Genomic DNA, 18,385 nt, shown 5'->3' with positions numbered 1-18,385 from the left:
ATCTTTTTTTCATCATTGATTTTCAGATCTTCAAAGAAATTATTTCTAGTCGTCATAATTTCATATATTTTCTAGTAAGCACTATATTAAGGAGAGCAATATAGGACAGTTTTTTTTAGAAGCAGATTGACTTTATTTTGAAAGAAATAAAAGAAATTGAGAACGTTAATAAGCAATTTGATTTCATTAATTTAACAAATTGTAGATTATAAAGTCAACATAGTTTCAGCAGCATTTCTTAATGGAGAAAATATTTGCAGTGCAATTTAGATGTAAAATTTATATTCTCTATAAATTACTGGTTTGTATTCACGATATCATCAATCTTTAATATGCTGCGGACAGTTTCCGAAGCTAGTGTAATGGCGCTTATAGAAACTAAAAGTGGTTGAATCACATTTTCTTCCAAGATATTAGTAATTGAACCTTTTCGCACATTAATACCAGTAGTATGTTCACCCTTAGCGTGTCGGTTTCGAAGTTCCGTTACAGTTGCAATAGGATTCAATCCGGCATTTTCCGCTAGGGTCGACGGAATTGTCTATAATATTCACAAACATATATTTGAAAAATATGTTAAAAGTTTGCACGTATATTTAGTAGCAAATACAAATTATAAAAATGATATAACTCACCTCGAATGCATTTGCAAAAGCTTTAATACAATAAGCATCAACGCCCGATAAAGTTTGTGCATATGCTCCTAATTTTAGTGCAAGCTCTATCTCAGGTGCTCCTCCTCCAGCAATTAGAGCTTTTTGTTTCACTAAACAGCGTACTACACATAATGCGTCGTGCAATGAACGTTCCGCTTCTTCTAAGACCAATTTATTACTACCTCGTACAAGAACTGTCACTGTTGGTCCAGGATTTTGTATTTTAGTGATCTGTAACAAAAAGAAATAAATAAATATTTATAAAAGAATACATTAGTATTTTTAAAAATAGTCATGTTTTAATCCATTAACCTTAACAAACTTAGAGCTTCCAGTCTGTACTTCTTCACATAATTCTGCATTAACAAGATTATCAGCGACAAAATGATCTAATGACGCGATTGGTCTACAACCTAACGTTTTACATACGAATGAAATATCCTCACGTTCAATGTCTTTAATCACCATAACTTTGATTTTATCTAAAAAGTGTATAGCTAAATCACTGACAGCGTCACGAAGAATGGATTTCTGTACTAAGAGTACATTGCAACCAGCTTTTTTAATTTGCTTCACGATATTTAATATGTAAGTTCTTTCTTCCTTCAAAACACGATCCATTGCAGCGTAATCGGATACGATTACATTATGATCCATCTGAAGCAATAAAAGAATTTTACTTATACTTATGTATAAAGCTTCTTAAATTCATGTACATATTTCTTTATTTCAAATTACTTACGTCCGTTTTAGGTGGAGAAATGCAGAATTGAATTAAACCTATTTTTGCTTTTTCAATGCGTTTCGGTCCATTAACATTACAAGATTTTTGTGTAAATATTAATCCTTCTACAAGTTCGGTGTCTTCAACTGTACCTCCTAACTTCTTGATTACTTTTATGTTCTATAAATGTAATAGTGTTATTAAGATATAAACTTAATACATTTACTGTAGTAATTTAACTTGTATACTGATTTTCTTACATTAAGATCTACAGCAATTTCTTTCCCTTCTTCGGTAACTTTTAATACTGCATCTACAGCAAGTGGTGCTAAAAGGCTTGATTGTTGAAAGACAACCTTAAAAGAAAAGAATTGCATAATTTCAATTTCATAATAGTATTTGAATTACAGATTATAATTAATATATACATCTTAAGATATACCTTTGAGTTTAAAGAGGTTGCTGCAGCTCTAATCAGTGATTGTTTGTCTTTTAAATCAACAGGAATAGACATATTTGTCAATATTTCTACAGCTTTAACTGCAGCTTTTTGGAAAGCATCGCTGATTAAAGTAGGATGTATTCCCTTTTGCAACAAACGCTCTGCAGCTTCTAGAAGAGAACCAGCCATAACAACAACACTTGTAGTACCATCTCCAGCTTCAATATCTTGTGCCTTTGATAATTCAACTAACTGAAAACATCAAAACAAATGAAAAACGCATAAAAATTATTTAGAAAATTCTTAATGCTTCCGATATTAATAAAAAGATTACCATTTTTGCTGCAGGATGTACAACATTCATTTCTTTTAAGATTGTTGCACCATCATTTGTAATTGTAACTTCTCCGTTCCCAGCTTGAATCTTAACATATAAAATGAAATATTTCAATTATGTATAAACAAATTAAGTCAATAAACTTAATTCTAATGTATGAATTTTACCATTTTATCCATTCCTCTAGGACCAAGACTGGTACGAATTGCATCACTGACAGCTGAAATATTGATATTAATATGAAACTCCCATTCACAAAAATGGGCGAAACAAAGGATATTTTATGTTAATAAAATGTAAAATTGGACCTACATCCATAGCCTACAATTTTACTTAGATATATTTAAAGTGTTTTTAAATAATTAAAACTGCACTCTGTAAGCTATATAGTGATAAATTTTAACTTTTTCTTCAGATTAACGATGACAAAATAATTCGGTTACGGTGTATTGAACATGACTATATAAGGTAAGATTTTTGTTGGCCTAAGAAATAATTAGTAAGAATTGAAATACTTCAAAAATATATCAGTAGCATTATTTATTCACCTTTCGCAGCATTGATATTGCTGCTACGAATATCTGTTGGTTTACTTTTATCTTTATAGGCCTGTCCATGGGCGCTTCGTCCATCGCCGCTTGCCGTTATTGCCGTCATTCTCGATAAGTTGGTCACGTTTTTTAGGTCGGGTTGATTACGAAGTTTGTACGCGAGTTTGTAAGGAACTTCGTTCCTCTGAGTATTGGAGATGATTTCTCGCGACACTTTTCTTTACAATATTTTAAACTCTTATAGGAAATAGTTAATTCTCTCAATGAGTTAAAACACGCTACGCTCAAGAAACGACTGGAAACCTTAGATTATAAATTCGTAAGAATGGGTGCCGGGTAACACTATTCATTGGTAACAAGAACCATGGATCTATAATGGCAAAGACATGTCAAAAACGTTGTTCAGCACCACGTAGTGGCTCATCGAAAAAACTTTTACAAGTTCTTATTTTAAGATCTTATACAATATTCTAGAAACTAATATAGATAAAGTCATTTTATTTTAATTTAAGTTATAACGATGTATGGCTAATTAAAGTATATAACATAACCTAAAATTTATAAAAATGTATAAGCGTAATCTCAAATGGTATATCGTTTGATTATAGTACGAGCTTCCACCCTAGTTTATAAATTGATTCGAGGTCGATGGTAAATTGCAATACATATACATACGAGTTATTGTCGCCATTGCAAGCTACAGTTTATTATTTACATGAACGTGTTACGATTAAGATGCGAATAGTTAATAATCGTAAAAATACACGGTTTTTAAGGAAGTTTAATCGAAATTCTGCTAAAAGCTCTAAGTGATTGATAGAGTCGTTGAAATGACGTAAGGTTAAAAATGCGTGAAGACAAACCCACTAAATTGTCACCTGCCCGTTGTCATTTCTGATAATCGGTATGGGATGTGCCAACTCACCTACTGTTAGATAGATACGAATATTCATATGGCAATATGCATGCCTCGAGAAACTGTTTATAACTTACGATGATATAGATTTTTATGATAACGTTATAAAAAAGAGAATTTGATACGCGATGGCGAGTTCAGCTATCGGAACTAATTCGGAAAATACTTCAAAATTTTTGGAATCGTTACAAACTGACTTGAAAGTTCTCGCCTCTGAGACGAAGAAGAAATATCCACAAATCAAGGAAGTATGTTATTATTATTGACTTTAATATTTAGTAATATATTACACGTTATTATGTAATATTAAATAGAGTTAGGTTAGTTTTTTAATTTAAAGTGCTTTATTTTTTCCCATGAAGATTAGTACAAAATTATTGGAAACAATGTTTGAATAGTGCATTTTATTACAGTCGTGCGAAGAAGGAATTGCAAAAATAAGGACAGCTTCGAATACTTCAGGTGCTCCAATTTATTATATCGTTAATCAAATCTTATATCCTTTGGTTCAAGGTTGTGAGAGTAAAGATGTAAAAATTATAAAGGTATGTAAGAAACAGATATATTCTTTAGTATTTTATTTTTTAAATATATAATATTTTATATTTAAACAATATAATAATTTTCTGTCATATTACTTATTTTAGTTTTGTTTAACTATGATGCAAAAATTAATTACACAACAAGCTATTGATCAAAAAGGTGCCCGTTATATCACAGATACGTTATGGATGTTAATGGAATCTGGAACGGAAGAAGTTAAAGTTTTACAAACTGTAACTCTTTTACTAACTAGCAACACTGTGGTTCATGGAGAAACACTTGCAAGAGTAATAATTTATATAATATAAATTAGTAAAAAAATAAGTAATCTTATAGAATAAAAAATTTATGTCATTAACATCTTGAGTAATTTGAAAAAAATAATGTTATTTTCAGAATTTAGTTCTGTGTTTTCGCTTACATTTTACGAAAGATTCTACAACAATTAACACAGCAGGAGCCACAGTAAGACAGTTAGTGTCATTAGTATTTGAGCGTGTAGTTGCAGAAGATGAACAAAGTCCTGATCAGGAAGATTCAGATGAAATAAATTTGGAGGAATTAAAAATTCCTACTAATCAGGCACCTAAAAGTTTAGGACCATGTGCTGCTGATGCATATTTAATGTTTCAAGTAAGTTTATTTATATTAGTTATTACATTGTTTAATAAAATTTAATTACTGAATAAAATTTTTTTAGGACTTAGTACAATTAGTAAATGCAGATCAACCTTACTGGTTAATTGGGATTACAGAAATGACACGTACCTTTGGACTAGAATTGCTAGAATCTGTTCTAACAAATTTTTCATCAGTATTTTTCAAGGTATTTAATCATAAGTGATGAGTTCACATATAAATTATAATTATTTAATTTTTCGTTTTTTTCAGCATCCAGAATTTAGCTTTCTACTGAAGGAGAGAGTGTGTGCCCTTGTAATTAAATTATTTTCCCCTAATATCAAATATCGCAATTCGGTACCAGCATCACTACAACAAGCTACACCTTTAGATAAACCTTATTTTCCTATTAGCATGCGGCTCCTTCGAGTTGTTTCTATTTTGATACAAAAATATCATTCTCTTTTGGTATATATTCTATAAACTTCAAAAACTTTTAAACTTAATAAAAATATTATAATACAGCCTTGAATTTTTCAGGTGACAGAATGTGAGATATTTTTGTCCCTAATTGTTAAATTTTTGGATCCTGATAAACCAACATGGCAAAGAGCCTTAGCTTTAGAAGTTTTACATAAAATGACAGTACAATCTGATCTTCTTACAAATTTCTGTGAATGTTATGACTTAAAACCTCATGCAACCAACATTTTTCAAGATATTGTCAATAGTTTAGGTGCCTATGTACATAGTCTTTTTGTTAATCCCCAAATGATGAACCAAACCAATATAAGTAAGTTTTAAAAAATTTACTATAATAGCAATAAAATATTAATAATATCAATATCTTTTTAATATTAGCGACAAGTACAACGATTCCACAAAGTACGGCTTCTCCGTTATTTACGGGAATGCCTATAGGTCCTGGTGTTTCACCTCAACCTGGTTTTTATTCACGCGGCATTTGGTTGCCGGTAGTTGCGACATTTACAAGTGGTCAAGCTAAATCAACCTAGTAAATACTAGAACCTTTTTTGTTGTTTATAGCATAATTCTTTTGTAAAAAATTAATACAAGTGATTTAATTAACTTTTAGTCTGGACATGCTTGATAAGGTCGAACCGCCACAGATTCCTATCGGTTATGGAATAAGTGTAGCATATGCATGCTTATTAGATATTATACGATCCATAGCTCTCGCAATCAATGGTACTAATGAAGTTGTAACTGGAAATCAATTGTACAAACCTAATGAATTTGAACGGAAACTTCATACTCAGCTCATTAATTCTAGTTGGTGTGGCCTGCTAGCAGCATTAAGTCCTCTTATAGATGCAAGGTAAGAAAGATTAAGCTATTGATTATTTTACCCATATAGTATTAAAATTTATTTTTTGTGTATAAAAATCTTTTTTTTCTCTGGAATTCCTAGCACCGATGAATCTGCAACAGAAAATGTGTTAAAAGCTATTCAAACTTTTGCATCGCTGTGTGGACAATTAGAGTTGCAGGCTCCGCGTGACGCTTTCATTACTGCAATATGTAAAGCATCATTGCCTCCTCATTACGCATTGACTGTGTTATACAATGCTCCTCAAGGTATACCGAGTGCAAGACAACAAGAATCCACTCAGTACAATGTGACTATTGGTGAACCAGATTATAGACAACAGGTTGTAGCTGTTGGTACTCCTCTACCCACTGCGTCTCTACCAGTTGGTGTGTAACAATGATTTGAAATTGCTGAATGAAACTGCTTATAGCTGAATAAAATGAAAAACTATTTGCGCCAATGTAGGTGCACATCAAGGTCCAGTTATGTTAACGGCAAAAAATTTACAATGTATGCGTGCATTATTATCACTTGCACATTGCCATGGAAGCATACTTGGTGGTGCATGGCATTTGGTACTTACAACACTACAACATCTTGTCTGGATACTTGGTTTGAAGCCTTCTACTGGAGGATCCTTAAAAGCAGGAAGAACCGCTGCCGATCCAAATGCAGTACTTACAAACGCAGTTATGGCAGATTTGCCTGTACTTAGCGCCATGCTTAGCAGGCTATTCGAAAGTAGTCAACATCTTGATGATGTAGCTTTACATCACTTGATAGACGCACTTTGCAAGTTGAGCCACGAAGCTATGGAATTAGCTTACTCTAATAGAGTGAGTGTGAATTTGATTTTCAATTGAAAGCGTCAGATTTACTTTAACATTTAAAGCTTTAACATTTAAGTCTTAAATATAAAGTGCAGTCACATTGCAACGTCTCTGTTAGGAACCCTCTCTGTTTGCTGTGGCTAAACTTTTAGAAACTGGTTTGGTAAACTTACCACGGGTAGAAGTTTTATGGAGACCATTAACAAATCACTTGCTGGAAGTTTGTCAACATCCGCATATTCGTATGCGAGAATGGGGGGTCGAAGCTATTACATATCTTGTAAAAATGGCACTTCAGCACAAATATCCACAACCTTTGCGCGATAATCAAGTATGTTAAACTTTTTGATTAAAAGAAAATAAATTGAATATGGAAAATGTAATTTATTTTTTTTTCATTACAGAAATTGCAGACTTTACTTTTAGGACCATTATCAGAATTATCATCAGTTCGCCATGGAGATGTAAGACAACGACAGCTAGAGTGCGTTTTACAAGTGTTACATGGAGCAGGAGAAACACTATATCATGGCTGGCCTTTGGTACTTGGTATTATTGGAGCAGTATCTGATCATCATGGGTAAATATCCTTATATAGTAATAAAAGCCCAATCTAATAAAAAAGTATCATTTATTTTAATTGTATATTAATGTATTTTACAGAGAAGCTTTAGTTCGTATAGCATTTCAATGTTTACAATTGGTAGTAACTGATTTCCTACCAGTAATGCCTTGGCGATGTCTTCCACTTTGTGTTGACACAGCCGCAAAATTCGGTTCTCAGACGCAAGAATTAAATATTTCATTAACTGCTGTCGGATTAATGGTAAGAATGAACGACCAAAAATGTTTTATACGTTCGTTTTATTCTTAATCTTAGTATTGTTATATGTTTTTCTTTTCTTTTCTTAACCCCTTGCCATACCATTTAACTCGGAAGAATCCGGGCCCAAACGTTGCGCCCGAATGCTCAGGAAAAGAGCCGAAGCGACGAAGACAGAGTGTCGGAACTTGAAACATGAGATCGTGCGACTGAGTACGTAGATAGCCGCGCCCGTGTTTAGAAAAAAGACACCTTTCGATACATTCATACTTGGCCTGAGATTAAGCTACGAGTGAGACTCGTGATATTCACGTTTGACATGAAATTAGACCACGGGCCTGACTCGTGGTATTCAGGTTTGGCTCAAAATTCTCAGCATAACTCAGACTCATAAAAGTATGGCAAGGTGTTAATTTGAGAAGGACCTGGTACCTAACATGTTACGCGAATTCGGAACTTTTGGTTGAAACTTTCGATTGCAGATTATGGAATTCCTTACAAGTACATCAGAGCAGGAACTCATAATTAAAAGATGAACATACATTAAGTTGTAGAAGGAATTAGGAGCATTTAAAATTGTTAAAATTGAAGTGCAAATGTCTTGAATGAAAAAAATTAAAATCAAGACAATCAGGCAAATCAAGTTTATTTTAGATGTATTATTACAATACTTTTTTATATCACATAAAAAGTAGATTGATAGGTCAATTCAGTAGATTTTATAGGTCTTATAAAATATAGTCAGTTTAATGTATTTATATTTATATATTGTTTTTCCAGTGGAATATAAGCGATTATTTTTATCAAAACCAAGAGAAGCTTTGTGTATCTCTGAAAGGAGATTCATCGTCGGTGTTTCCAGACTTTCCTGGTACAACAAATATGCCACCTTTTGACAAACTTTGGATGTGTTTATATGCAAGATTAGGTAATATATTTTATTATAAAACTTTATATAGGAGATAGAACATTTCTGAAATATTACTATTGCATTTATATTTGTAAGGTGACTTATGTGTGGATCCTCGGCCCGCCGTGCGCAAATCAGCTAGTCAAACTCTGTTTTCTACAATATCTGCACATGGTAGTTTATTACATCAGCCGACATGGCAAGCTGTACTTTGGCAGGTTCTTTTTCCATTGCTAGATAAAGTAAGAAGTTTATCTAACTCCGCCAGTAGTGAGAAGGTAGATACTAGTGGAAACATACTTATTCATCACAGCAGAAATACAGCACAGAAACAGTGGGCGGAAACGCAGGTAATATATATTTATTTAATACTTACATTAATATATTACTAATATATGTATTAATAAAATTAATCTGTTTAATTATTATTCTATAGGTATTGACTTTGAGTGGTGTTGGCAGAGTATTTAATACCAAGCGGCAGTTGTTGCAAATGTTGGGCGATTTTCCTAGAGCTTGGTCTCTTTTATTAGAATTTATAGAAAATTCTGCACTTAGTAAAAATAACGAGGTGTGTATGTATACAATATGTGTAATTATAAAAAATTACTTTTTTAAATTTTGTATTTATAATTGTTAGGTATCATTGGCAGCTTTAAAATCATTTCAAGAGATTTTATATCTCCAAAAAGGAAGTGACAATAACGAAGTGATTCAGTCAAATGATTCCGAAGCATTATGGATCGTTGCATGGCGTGTGTGGTTGAATATTGGAATGGAAAGTACAACACCCCCTCAAGAAGGGGAAACGGAACCTTATGTACCATCACAAGCATTTTTAACAGCATTGGTTCATATATTTCCAGCTGTTTTCCAACACATCAGAAACAAGTATATTTATACTTAATAATTTTTTCATGTAATTAAATTTTTATTTTAAAAAAGAAAGTGTATATCCTTTTTTTTTATTTCTCAGATTCACTGGCCCAGATTTGCAAAAACTTTGCATTGTGTTAAAAAATGCAGTTGCAGTTCCAGTACATGGTGAATCAACGCCATATATTTTGCCTACAATGCCAGATGTAGTTCTCACTCATTTACAAGATGGTGTACTTCATTCAATGGAGCTTTTACAAAAAGTATGTAATTTATTTCATTATTAAAATCATTCTTTCTCTATTCAACATTAATTTAATTTTTCTTTTAATAGGAAGCATTAAATGGACCCGATAATTTGCGAACAATGATTGTTTTAATATTTCTTCAGCTTTTGAGTTTTTCAAAGCTAGCTTGTGAAGCTCCCACCTATGGTAAAATCCCAACAAAACACATCTCTCAAATTAGAGGCGTATCTGTGCGTATTTTTTAGTTTTTGTATTTAACCATGACATTATTTTTAATGAAATATTATTTAGCTCTTTTATTTATTTAGGCTGATTGGGTGACTATGAATTATGTTCCTTTTGGAGAGAAAGCTTTATCAATGGTTGTAACATTATATCAAAAGACAGCACCTGAAATGGCAGTTATAGATGGACAAGTTTTAAAGCATATTATAGAAGCGTTGCATGTACCTTTGTCAATGAAGTATGCTTGCCCGTCACCAACAACTTGGAAATTGGCTGTTACTAGTTTGCTTGCCGTTTTACATACTGGCTTACCTTTAGCCAGGAAATATCCAGAACAATTTCAAAATATGTGGCCGGAACTAGCGAATACATTAGATGATTTCCTATTTCCGAAAAGGTAGTTCGATATAGCATAGCAATAAACTTGTATTTTGTTGTTTTGTAACCATTGATTGTTAAAATTAACATTTTGGTGTTCTACTACAGTATATTAAATATAGAACGAGGTGTCGAAGAAATTCAAGCGGATGAAGCTGTAGATTGTCAAGTTATGGAACTTTTACGAGATGAGGTTTTACCACATTCTCAATACATACCTCATCAGTTTATTTTGCGAGTAGTTATGTTATTAAACAAAGGCTCCATACACTCAGCGACTACAACAAATATTGGTAAATCTCTTTTATGTTCATTGAAGGAAAAATTTTAAATATAAAATTATTTTTCATTGCTGTAAAATTACCTTTTATTATTGTAGAAAATAGCGGCGAAACTAAGTTAAGAGAGGAATTCGCAAAAACGTGTTTTGAAACATTACTTCAGTTTTCTCTATTGGATGGACTAAATAATGAATCAGATCATGACACAACCAAAAGTCCTGAAAACGATGAAGGAGGTGTTGCTGGACGGTTAGCAGTCACTGCGCTCCTTCATAGGTTTCAAGAAGTTTTACGACGATATATTGAAAATGAAAGGCGAAGTGGAAAATGTCCGCTACCTAGGTAATGGTTTTGTTCAAACAAAATTTTTTTAGCTCTTCTTTCACTTGATTTCATTTTATTATATTAGTAAAATACATTGTACAATCCCATTGGAGATAAATGTAATATATACATATATTAATTTTTAAGTACTTATTATATAAACCTTTTCTAGGTACAGATTATCAGAAATTTCTTTTGTTTTGAAAGCTGTTGCAACACTTGTGGTTTCTCTGAAAAAAGCACCACCTAACAAAGGTAATCTTTATTAATTGATATATTTGATTTTAATTTTTATAACAACATACATAACTTCCTATCTTTTATTTATAAACAACGTTATGCAAAGAAAGACAATGGAATACAAATTTTATTTTTAGTTGAAAGATCAGTTTGGGAACAACTGATTGGACTATATCCTTGTCTAGTAGAATGTACAATAGCTACAGCGTCAGGTCAAGTATCAAGATCTTTACGGGAAGCTTTACTACAATATCATGATCTATTGAGACCACCGCTTCATAGTTCCACAACATCTAATGGTGTTTGACCATTGCATTCTTTGCTCTTAACTCAAGATAATAATGTTTGCTACGCAACCAAGTAGTAAACTTTCTATAACTGGTTACGTGTGCAATAAATTTTGTCATAAAATTTTTACTTCCGCGTACACGTTACAAGGTAAAGAATCTAAGGTGAAGTATCTTTGAAAATCTTTAATTTATGTATCTGCCGAAAAGTTTACCATACAAATCTTAGAAGTTCTTCATTACCATATAACAAAGGTAAAAAACATTCATGTTTATCTTTATCTATCATCTTTATCTTTATGATATAAATATTTTAATTGTGTAAATTGCAATAGGTTTTTATAGAATAATGTATTCAATTAGCATGTTAACACTTGAAGTGTTAGCAATAATCACTTAAATATTTATTTGACAATTTAAGAACTTCCATTCTTTCAAATATTTTGATTTCTACAAATATGATTATAAAATTTTTTCTTTTTTATACAGTTTATTATCGTAAGATTTTAAAGTAACAGAGAACTGCTATATATAGCGTAATATTTATAAATGGCTGCATATAATTTTTGGTTTAGTTAGTAATATTGTCTATAATGAGCAAAAACAAAAGTAATATAACATGGTGTCTTATATTTGAGTGAAATAACGCATAAAAACATGTAGACTTAGGAAGTCGAAGCAAGTATACAAAAGTTATGTTAAATATGTATTTGTTTAAGCGCAAATTGGTTGACTACAAATTATACACATATGCCATGCTGCTGTACATAGTTTATGTACGACTTGGCTTTTCTAATACATAATGTAAATATTGAATTAACTGCGATTAGAGCATATAGTACGATTTTATAAATAATATAAAATTACTATTCGCTATTCTTACAATGATACAATATTGATAAACTATGATATAATGATGTAAATAGCCATACAAAAATTCAATAAAAGTCTGAAATATTTATTGCTATTTTTGTATAGAAATTGTGCCTTCATATATTTTTAGGCTTTGTACTTTTTAATATTTTTTGTAATATAGCACAACAGTTTTTTATATTAAGTTCTTGAAAACATTTTTTAATAGAATCAAAACCAGTAAAGTCTATCTTTGAAAATATATTTTTTTATTATTTAATTAACATATACATAAATTATTTCTATTCTTTATATAATTATTCGTCATATTATTTCATTTTATCCAAAACATTTAATTTTGTGTAATACAAATGTATATTCATGGTGTATGTATATAGAACAGTATATAGGAAAGGATTATCTACATATAACAACATCTTGACGTTCTAAATTTGTTTTATAGCACATACTAAGGTTTGATATGAATTTTATCTACGTATAAATTATAAATATTTGGACAATTAATTAATTTTGGCTAAACAGTAAGTACTTGGTTCGATTTCTCTTAATGAACAAGCGCCTTAAAAAGAAGTGTCTTTAAAACATAGATGTCGCATTTGTAACCGGAAAACTTGTAGAATTAATCAAATTTCAATAAAAAATATAGTTGTAGGATATATTTTTACTATATTATTTTTCACATGACTTTGATTTAAAAAATGAATTGAAAAATTTGATTCATATTTGTGAGAAACGATATGTGTTAACGAAGTAGTGTTGAATTTGATTCATGATGTATTTTCGAGTGACGCCGCAGCCATGATTGTTTAGTTTCGGGGGATGAAAAGTGAATGCGAGCTACCGATTTGAATGAAACGCGTGTGACCACAACACATACCGACTTATTTCTGTATTTAATAAGTGTGTCTGTTAATTAAGAGATATGGTAAGCGGTATCATAAGTTGAAACATGAGTTAAGCATTTATTCACGCGGGATAGTTTTCGCGGGAATTTTCAGGCGTTACAATTGTTGGGTGCCGCCGCTTCCGCGGCACAACATTGCACTTTCAAACTTTCGATCGATTTATGTCCGATATACAGTACCATCGAGTAAGATGAGCATCGTGCACGGTTTATCATGTAATATAAATTTCATTTCACATCTCGCCGATTATTCGGTTGTGCACACAAATCTACACTATTTCTGTGAAGATACTAGAAAATGTAACCAAGTATCACACTGCATATAAATCGATATATACTTCTAAGTGTGCATCTATGTGTATTTGTATGCGCGTGTTTGTGTGCGTGCGTGCGTAGTGTGACGCTTATACGAGTATATGTATACGTATATAGAACCACTACAAGAAACCGTGGATCAGGAACGCCCCTTTTTTACGATATGATCGAATTTCTTTCCCGCGCAATTTCTAAGACACGATCAAACATTAATAATTGATAGCTTTTTGATCTTTTGATCTTTTGATCTTTTGATCTTTCTTTTGATCTTTTGATCTTTTGATCTTTTGATCTTTTGATCTTTTGATCTTTTGATCTTTTGATCTTTTGATCTTTTGATCTTCTGATCTTCTGATATTCTGATATTCTGATATTCTGATATTCTGATATTCTGATATTCTGATATTCTGATATTCTGATATTCTGATATTCTGATATTCTGATATTCTGATATTCTGATATTCTGATATTCTGATATTCTGATATTCTGATATTCTGATATTCTGATATTCTGATATTCTGATATTCTGATATTCTGATATTCTGATATTCTGATATTCTGATATTCTGATCTTCTGATCTTCTGATCTTCTGATCTTCTGATCTTCTGATCTTCTGATCTTCTGATCTTCTGATCTTCTGATCTTCTGATCTTCTGATCTTCTGATCTTCTGATCTTCTGATCTTCTGATCTTCTGATCTTCTGATCTTCTGATCTTCTGATCTTCTGATCTTCTGATCTTCTGATCTTCTGATCTTCTGATCTTCTGATCTTCTGATCTTCTGATCTTCTGATCTTCTGATCTTCTGATCTTCTGATCTCTCTTTGTTTGATGTATGAATTGATTTTTCTTTTTAGATTACGATTTAGATTTTATTATTTCTTTAGAAAAATTTTGTCCTTCATGAAATTTTATGTTTAGTTCAAACCACTGTTTTTCATATACCTCAGTCTAATCTAGGAGAGATAAATTATTTATGTAAAAAGTTAAGAAATATGTATCTCGGATGTTGTAAATGTATAATTTTGTTGAAAATACCCATTGAATTTAAATAGAATTTTTTATGTCAGTTGTTACAATGAAACTTGTATTTAAAATAGTTGTTAAGAAAATGTATTTTGATTAATTGCTTGAAAACAAAAAAGAAAAATTAAATATAATTAAAATATATAAAAATAAATTTTGTTTTATATTTAAATTTATTTGTTACAATAGGGTATTATTAGATCATTCTTTATAAAAAAATGTACCTACAAAAGAAATGGATATATATATATATATATAGATATAATAATATTAATAAATAAATCTCTAATAATTTCTATAAGTATACATTATATTATGCGTATATATTTATTTACCTTCCTTCTGTTGATTAACAAGAAATTGATTCATGCTACTTATTGATTTTGATTAATATAACAGTTGTATAATTTTAATATTTTTAAATAGTACAATAATATTCTATGGTTACATGTTGTTTTAGGCCATTTAGATACTTCTCTGAAATGTGGTTACGAAGTGAGCATGTTAGTAGAAGACTACGTGGTCGTTTAAACGTAAGTTGTGTATCCAGAATTAAAACATCTCACCATCGGGTACAAGTTAGCAGCTTACGAAAACTTCCATCTGTAAATAATAATAATAATACACCAAACAAATGTGGTAGACTGACACGATGGAAACATAGATGTACTCATTTCTTAAAAGAGGTATGCATTAGTATCTATTTTTCCTTTGACCCTAACTTCTCACATCTGTTGTATCTTTTTGTGTTGCTATCTAAAACATTGATATTCAATTATGATATTTCAAACTACATTATTATTATTAGCTTATGTAAATGATCTTTGCAGGTCATTTATTAAAACAAACTTCACTATTCCTTAAAAAGAAATACTTTCTAACTAATCAGCGGTTAATGAGTGACTGACTAACTCTCAAGGATGTTATACACTTAGATTTCTTAGAACTACAATCGAAGTCATTTGGTTAATGTAAAGACTTCACTTCAGTTTTGTTAAAAAGATTATTATCTTCGTAGGCTTGTAAAGAAAATGTTTTACGTTTCGTAAAATCTACACCTAATAGACGAGAGAGAGGGCCTCGTAGAAGAAAATGCATAAAACGATCAATGGTTACTTCAACTCCTTTACACCGATCTTCTACAAAAGATGCAGTTATTGTAAGTTATTTTGAACTAGTCTGTTTTTGAATAACTAATAGTAAAAAATATAAATTTTTTAGCCAGAAAAATGTGCAACAGTATCAAAAGTTTCTGAAGAATCTAAGGAAAACTGGAATACAACTAGTTTATCTTTGTACTCATCTATATTAAACACAGACTCATGTTGTTCTTCCATAACCAGTGTAAATGACATCAAATCTTCAGTTCCGAGTGTATCACCACTATCAAATCTAATGCCTCCTGCATCTATAGGTTCAAATTCAAACCTTTCATATGTATTGGATGATGAAGAAAGCAAAAGTATTGGTATGCATATTTACAAATATAGCTTATAATAATTTATTTGGCTTTGTGTAACGCATATGCAACTAATACATTCCTTTTGTTACAGATACTAGTTCGCTGTATTATTCCGCACATTGCACACAAACAGAAGCATCTGAAGAATGCTATAGATTAATGCATTCTACATCCATGTATGGAACTCGTTCTTATTCATCAGAAAAGTATTTTCCAAATGGAAAGTACACATTTAGCAATAATAATGCGAACAATAGTAATTCGTCAAAAACTCAATGTTCTGTTGACACCCATTTGTCAAAATATGAATCAAATTTTACTACTACAAAGTATGGTACTACAACCATGTATAGTCTAAGCCATCATCATTCGCCAGATACAAACGGGAATGTTACTGAAAAATATGATTCCGATGATATTGAGAACGATTACCATGACGTTGAATATATGGAAGTTGGAAGTGAGGAAATAGTAGAAAGTTGTGATATGGAAAATATGGTTACTCATGTTCAAGAAGATTGGGAACCATTTGATCCTTATGTCTTCATTAAACACTTACCACCTTTGACTCCAGCGATGAGAGCCAGGTGTCCTGCTCTTCCTCTTAAAACACGCAGTAGTCCAGAATTTAGTCTCGTATTAGATTTGGTACGAATATTTTGAATTATCATAAAAAAATGCATAATAAAAATTAATACAGTAACAAAATAATTCTTTAATAAAATCTAAAAATATTACAGAAAATGAACGAAGGGATATAAAAAGATTTTTTTTTTATACAGGATGAAACATTAGTTCACTGTAGCTTGCAAGAACTTTCGGATGCAGCATTCCGCTTTCCAGTCGTCTTTCAAGATGTAACATACACGGTGTTCGTCAGAACAAGACCCTATTTTCGCGAATTTTTAGAACATGTCTCGTCATTGTATGAAGTGATCCTTTTTACTGCAAGTAAACGAGTTTATGCAAACAAATTAATGAATCTATTAGATCCAACACGAAAATTGATTAAGTATCGTCTGTTCAGAGAACACTGTGTTTGCGTAAATGGAAATTATATTAAGGATCTATCTATACTCGGTAGAGATTTATCTAAAACTGTTATTATCGATAATAGTCCACAAGCATTTGGATACCAAGTAAGAATATGGCTTTGTCATATTTAAAATATTGAAAAAAAGAACAGTTATATATTTTCTGATTTTAATAAAATATTTCTTTTACAGTTAGAAAATGGTATTCCTATAGAAAGTTGGTTTGCCGATCGCTCAGATAATGAATTAATGAAATTGTTACCTTTCTTAGAAAATTTAGTAAATTGGGTAAGTATTTAATAAAGTTTATGTTAGGTGATTTGCAACAAACATTGATAATAAAATAAACGTTAATTAACATTTTAGGGTGGAGATGTTAGACCACGTATTAGAGAACAATTTCGACTCTTCAGTTTTTTACCACCAGATTAATTCATTTCATAAACACAAGATTAACATTTCAAAAGCTGTTAGCCTATATAAGTACGTACATGTATAGTATATCTTACGGATATATTCAGCAGATAAATGTAAGATATCATACAAAGCGTGCAATAACACACGCCAAAAGAAAATTCTATAATTTACAATAATGTTTTGTTAATAATATTCGATACGGCATCGTTGAAATTATTAAAAACCAAAATATAGTTATATCGATAAAAGTTGAGATAATTCTTGCGCTATGATTTTTATAAAATTTCAAAAAAAAGGTAATTTATTATTTAAATATAATAAATTTTGTACTTATTTGTAAGGAACTTAAATCAATCTTGTTAAAAAGATTAGTGTAAAAAATACATTTGAAAAATTAACATCTTAACATAATATTGTTAAGAAATATCACAACATAGTAGTTACTAGAATCTATATTTATCAAATATTTGGGCAGGTACCAATCAATAAATAAATAATGAAACTCTCTCTTTACGAATCACATAAAGACAAATCAAGATTTGATACCAGTGACTGCCAGGGCTTATGTGTTATTGTGAGAAAATTTCATAAATAATATTCTAATCTAAATTATTAAAAAATGAGGTTATACACTTGTTATTAAATTGCTCTAGTAGATACATTATAGCAAATTATAGATATCTCTCAATTTAAATATTCTTCATATTCTTAGTTGTAGAGAAAATGAATAAAATGTAATTAAACAAAATATATATAAAATATGCATAATGTTAAATTGAGAGATGTCAAAATAATCAAATACTAGAT

General features: G+C 30.7%; 4 protein-coding genes across 6 annotated transcripts; 2 read left to right on the top strand and 2 right to left on the bottom strand.

Moving 5' to 3' along the window:
- Positions 1 to 109: 109 nt before the first annotated feature.
- Positions 110 to 3,042, bottom strand: LOC126873184 (T-complex protein 1 subunit delta). Its single transcript, XM_050633803.1, has 9 exons — positions 2,708 to 3,042; positions 2,327 to 2,379; positions 2,157 to 2,246; positions 1,823 to 2,074; positions 1,641 to 1,736; positions 1,399 to 1,560; positions 969 to 1,313; positions 636 to 887; positions 110 to 541 (listed from the first exon to the last, which is right to left on the bottom strand). The coding sequence occupies exons 1-9, from the start codon at positions 2,814 to 2,816 to the stop codon at positions 296 to 298; spliced, it is 1,605 nt and encodes a 534-aa protein (XP_050489760.1). The 5' UTR covers positions 2,817 to 3,042; the 3' UTR covers positions 110 to 295.
- A 199-nt stretch (positions 3,043 to 3,241) lies between these two features.
- LOC126873177 (protein MON2 homolog) lies at positions 3,242 to 12,504 on the top strand. Of its 2 annotated transcripts, none has more exons than XM_050633786.1 (25): positions 3,242 to 3,874; positions 4,040 to 4,171; positions 4,274 to 4,456; positions 4,566 to 4,802; positions 4,870 to 4,995; positions 5,061 to 5,258; positions 5,331 to 5,583; positions 5,652 to 5,805; positions 5,887 to 6,129; positions 6,223 to 6,509; positions 6,589 to 6,959; positions 7,072 to 7,284; positions 7,358 to 7,533; positions 7,617 to 7,779; positions 8,557 to 8,704; positions 8,783 to 9,036; positions 9,123 to 9,257; positions 9,327 to 9,577; positions 9,663 to 9,825; positions 9,897 to 10,040; positions 10,119 to 10,432; positions 10,522 to 10,706; positions 10,793 to 11,036; positions 11,197 to 11,273; positions 11,396 to 12,504. In XM_050633786.1, exons 1-25 carry the CDS (start codon positions 3,755 to 3,757, stop codon positions 11,563 to 11,565), a joined length of 4,941 nt encoding a protein of 1,646 aa, XP_050489743.1. In that variant the 5' UTR covers positions 3,242 to 3,754; the 3' UTR covers positions 11,566 to 12,504. The 2 variants fall into 2 exon arrangements, with proteins under 2 accessions (XP_050489743.1, XP_050489742.1); XM_050633785.1 differs by having other exon boundaries at positions 11,191 to 11,273.
- A 1,289-nt stretch (positions 12,505 to 13,793) lies between these two features.
- On the bottom strand, positions 13,794 to 15,034 carry LOC126873412 (uncharacterized). The gene is made up of 2 exons (XM_050634253.1): positions 15,001 to 15,034; positions 13,794 to 14,488 (listed from the first exon to the last, which is right to left on the bottom strand). The coding sequence occupies exons 1-2, from the start codon at positions 15,032 to 15,034 to the stop codon at positions 13,794 to 13,796; spliced, it is 729 nt and encodes a 242-aa protein (XP_050490210.1).
- Positions 15,035 to 15,147: 113 nt separating this feature from the next.
- Positions 15,148 to 17,869, top strand: LOC126873182 (CTD small phosphatase-like protein 2). Of its 2 annotated transcripts, none has more exons than XM_050633800.1 (7): positions 15,148 to 15,351; positions 15,684 to 15,824; positions 15,887 to 16,133; positions 16,219 to 16,775; positions 16,910 to 17,266; positions 17,354 to 17,449; positions 17,528 to 17,869. In XM_050633800.1, the coding sequence occupies exons 1-7, from the start codon at positions 15,148 to 15,150 to the stop codon at positions 17,591 to 17,593; spliced, it is 1,668 nt and encodes a 555-aa protein (XP_050489757.1). In that variant the 3' UTR covers positions 17,594 to 17,869. The 2 variants fall into 2 exon arrangements, with proteins under 2 accessions (XP_050489757.1, XP_050489758.1); XM_050633801.1 differs by having other exon boundaries at positions 15,212 to 15,351; positions 15,496 to 15,824.
- Positions 17,870 to 18,385: the final 516 nt, after the last annotated feature.

Source organism: Bombus huntii, chromosome 14, assembly GCF_024542735.1.
Source record: "Bombus huntii isolate Logan2020A chromosome 14, iyBomHunt1.1, whole genome shotgun sequence".
NCBI lineage: Eukaryota > Metazoa > Arthropoda > Insecta > Hymenoptera > Apidae > Bombus > Bombus huntii.
The sequence above is the reverse complement of the archived record's forward strand: the minus strand, read 5'-3'. Positions and strand labels throughout refer to the sequence as shown.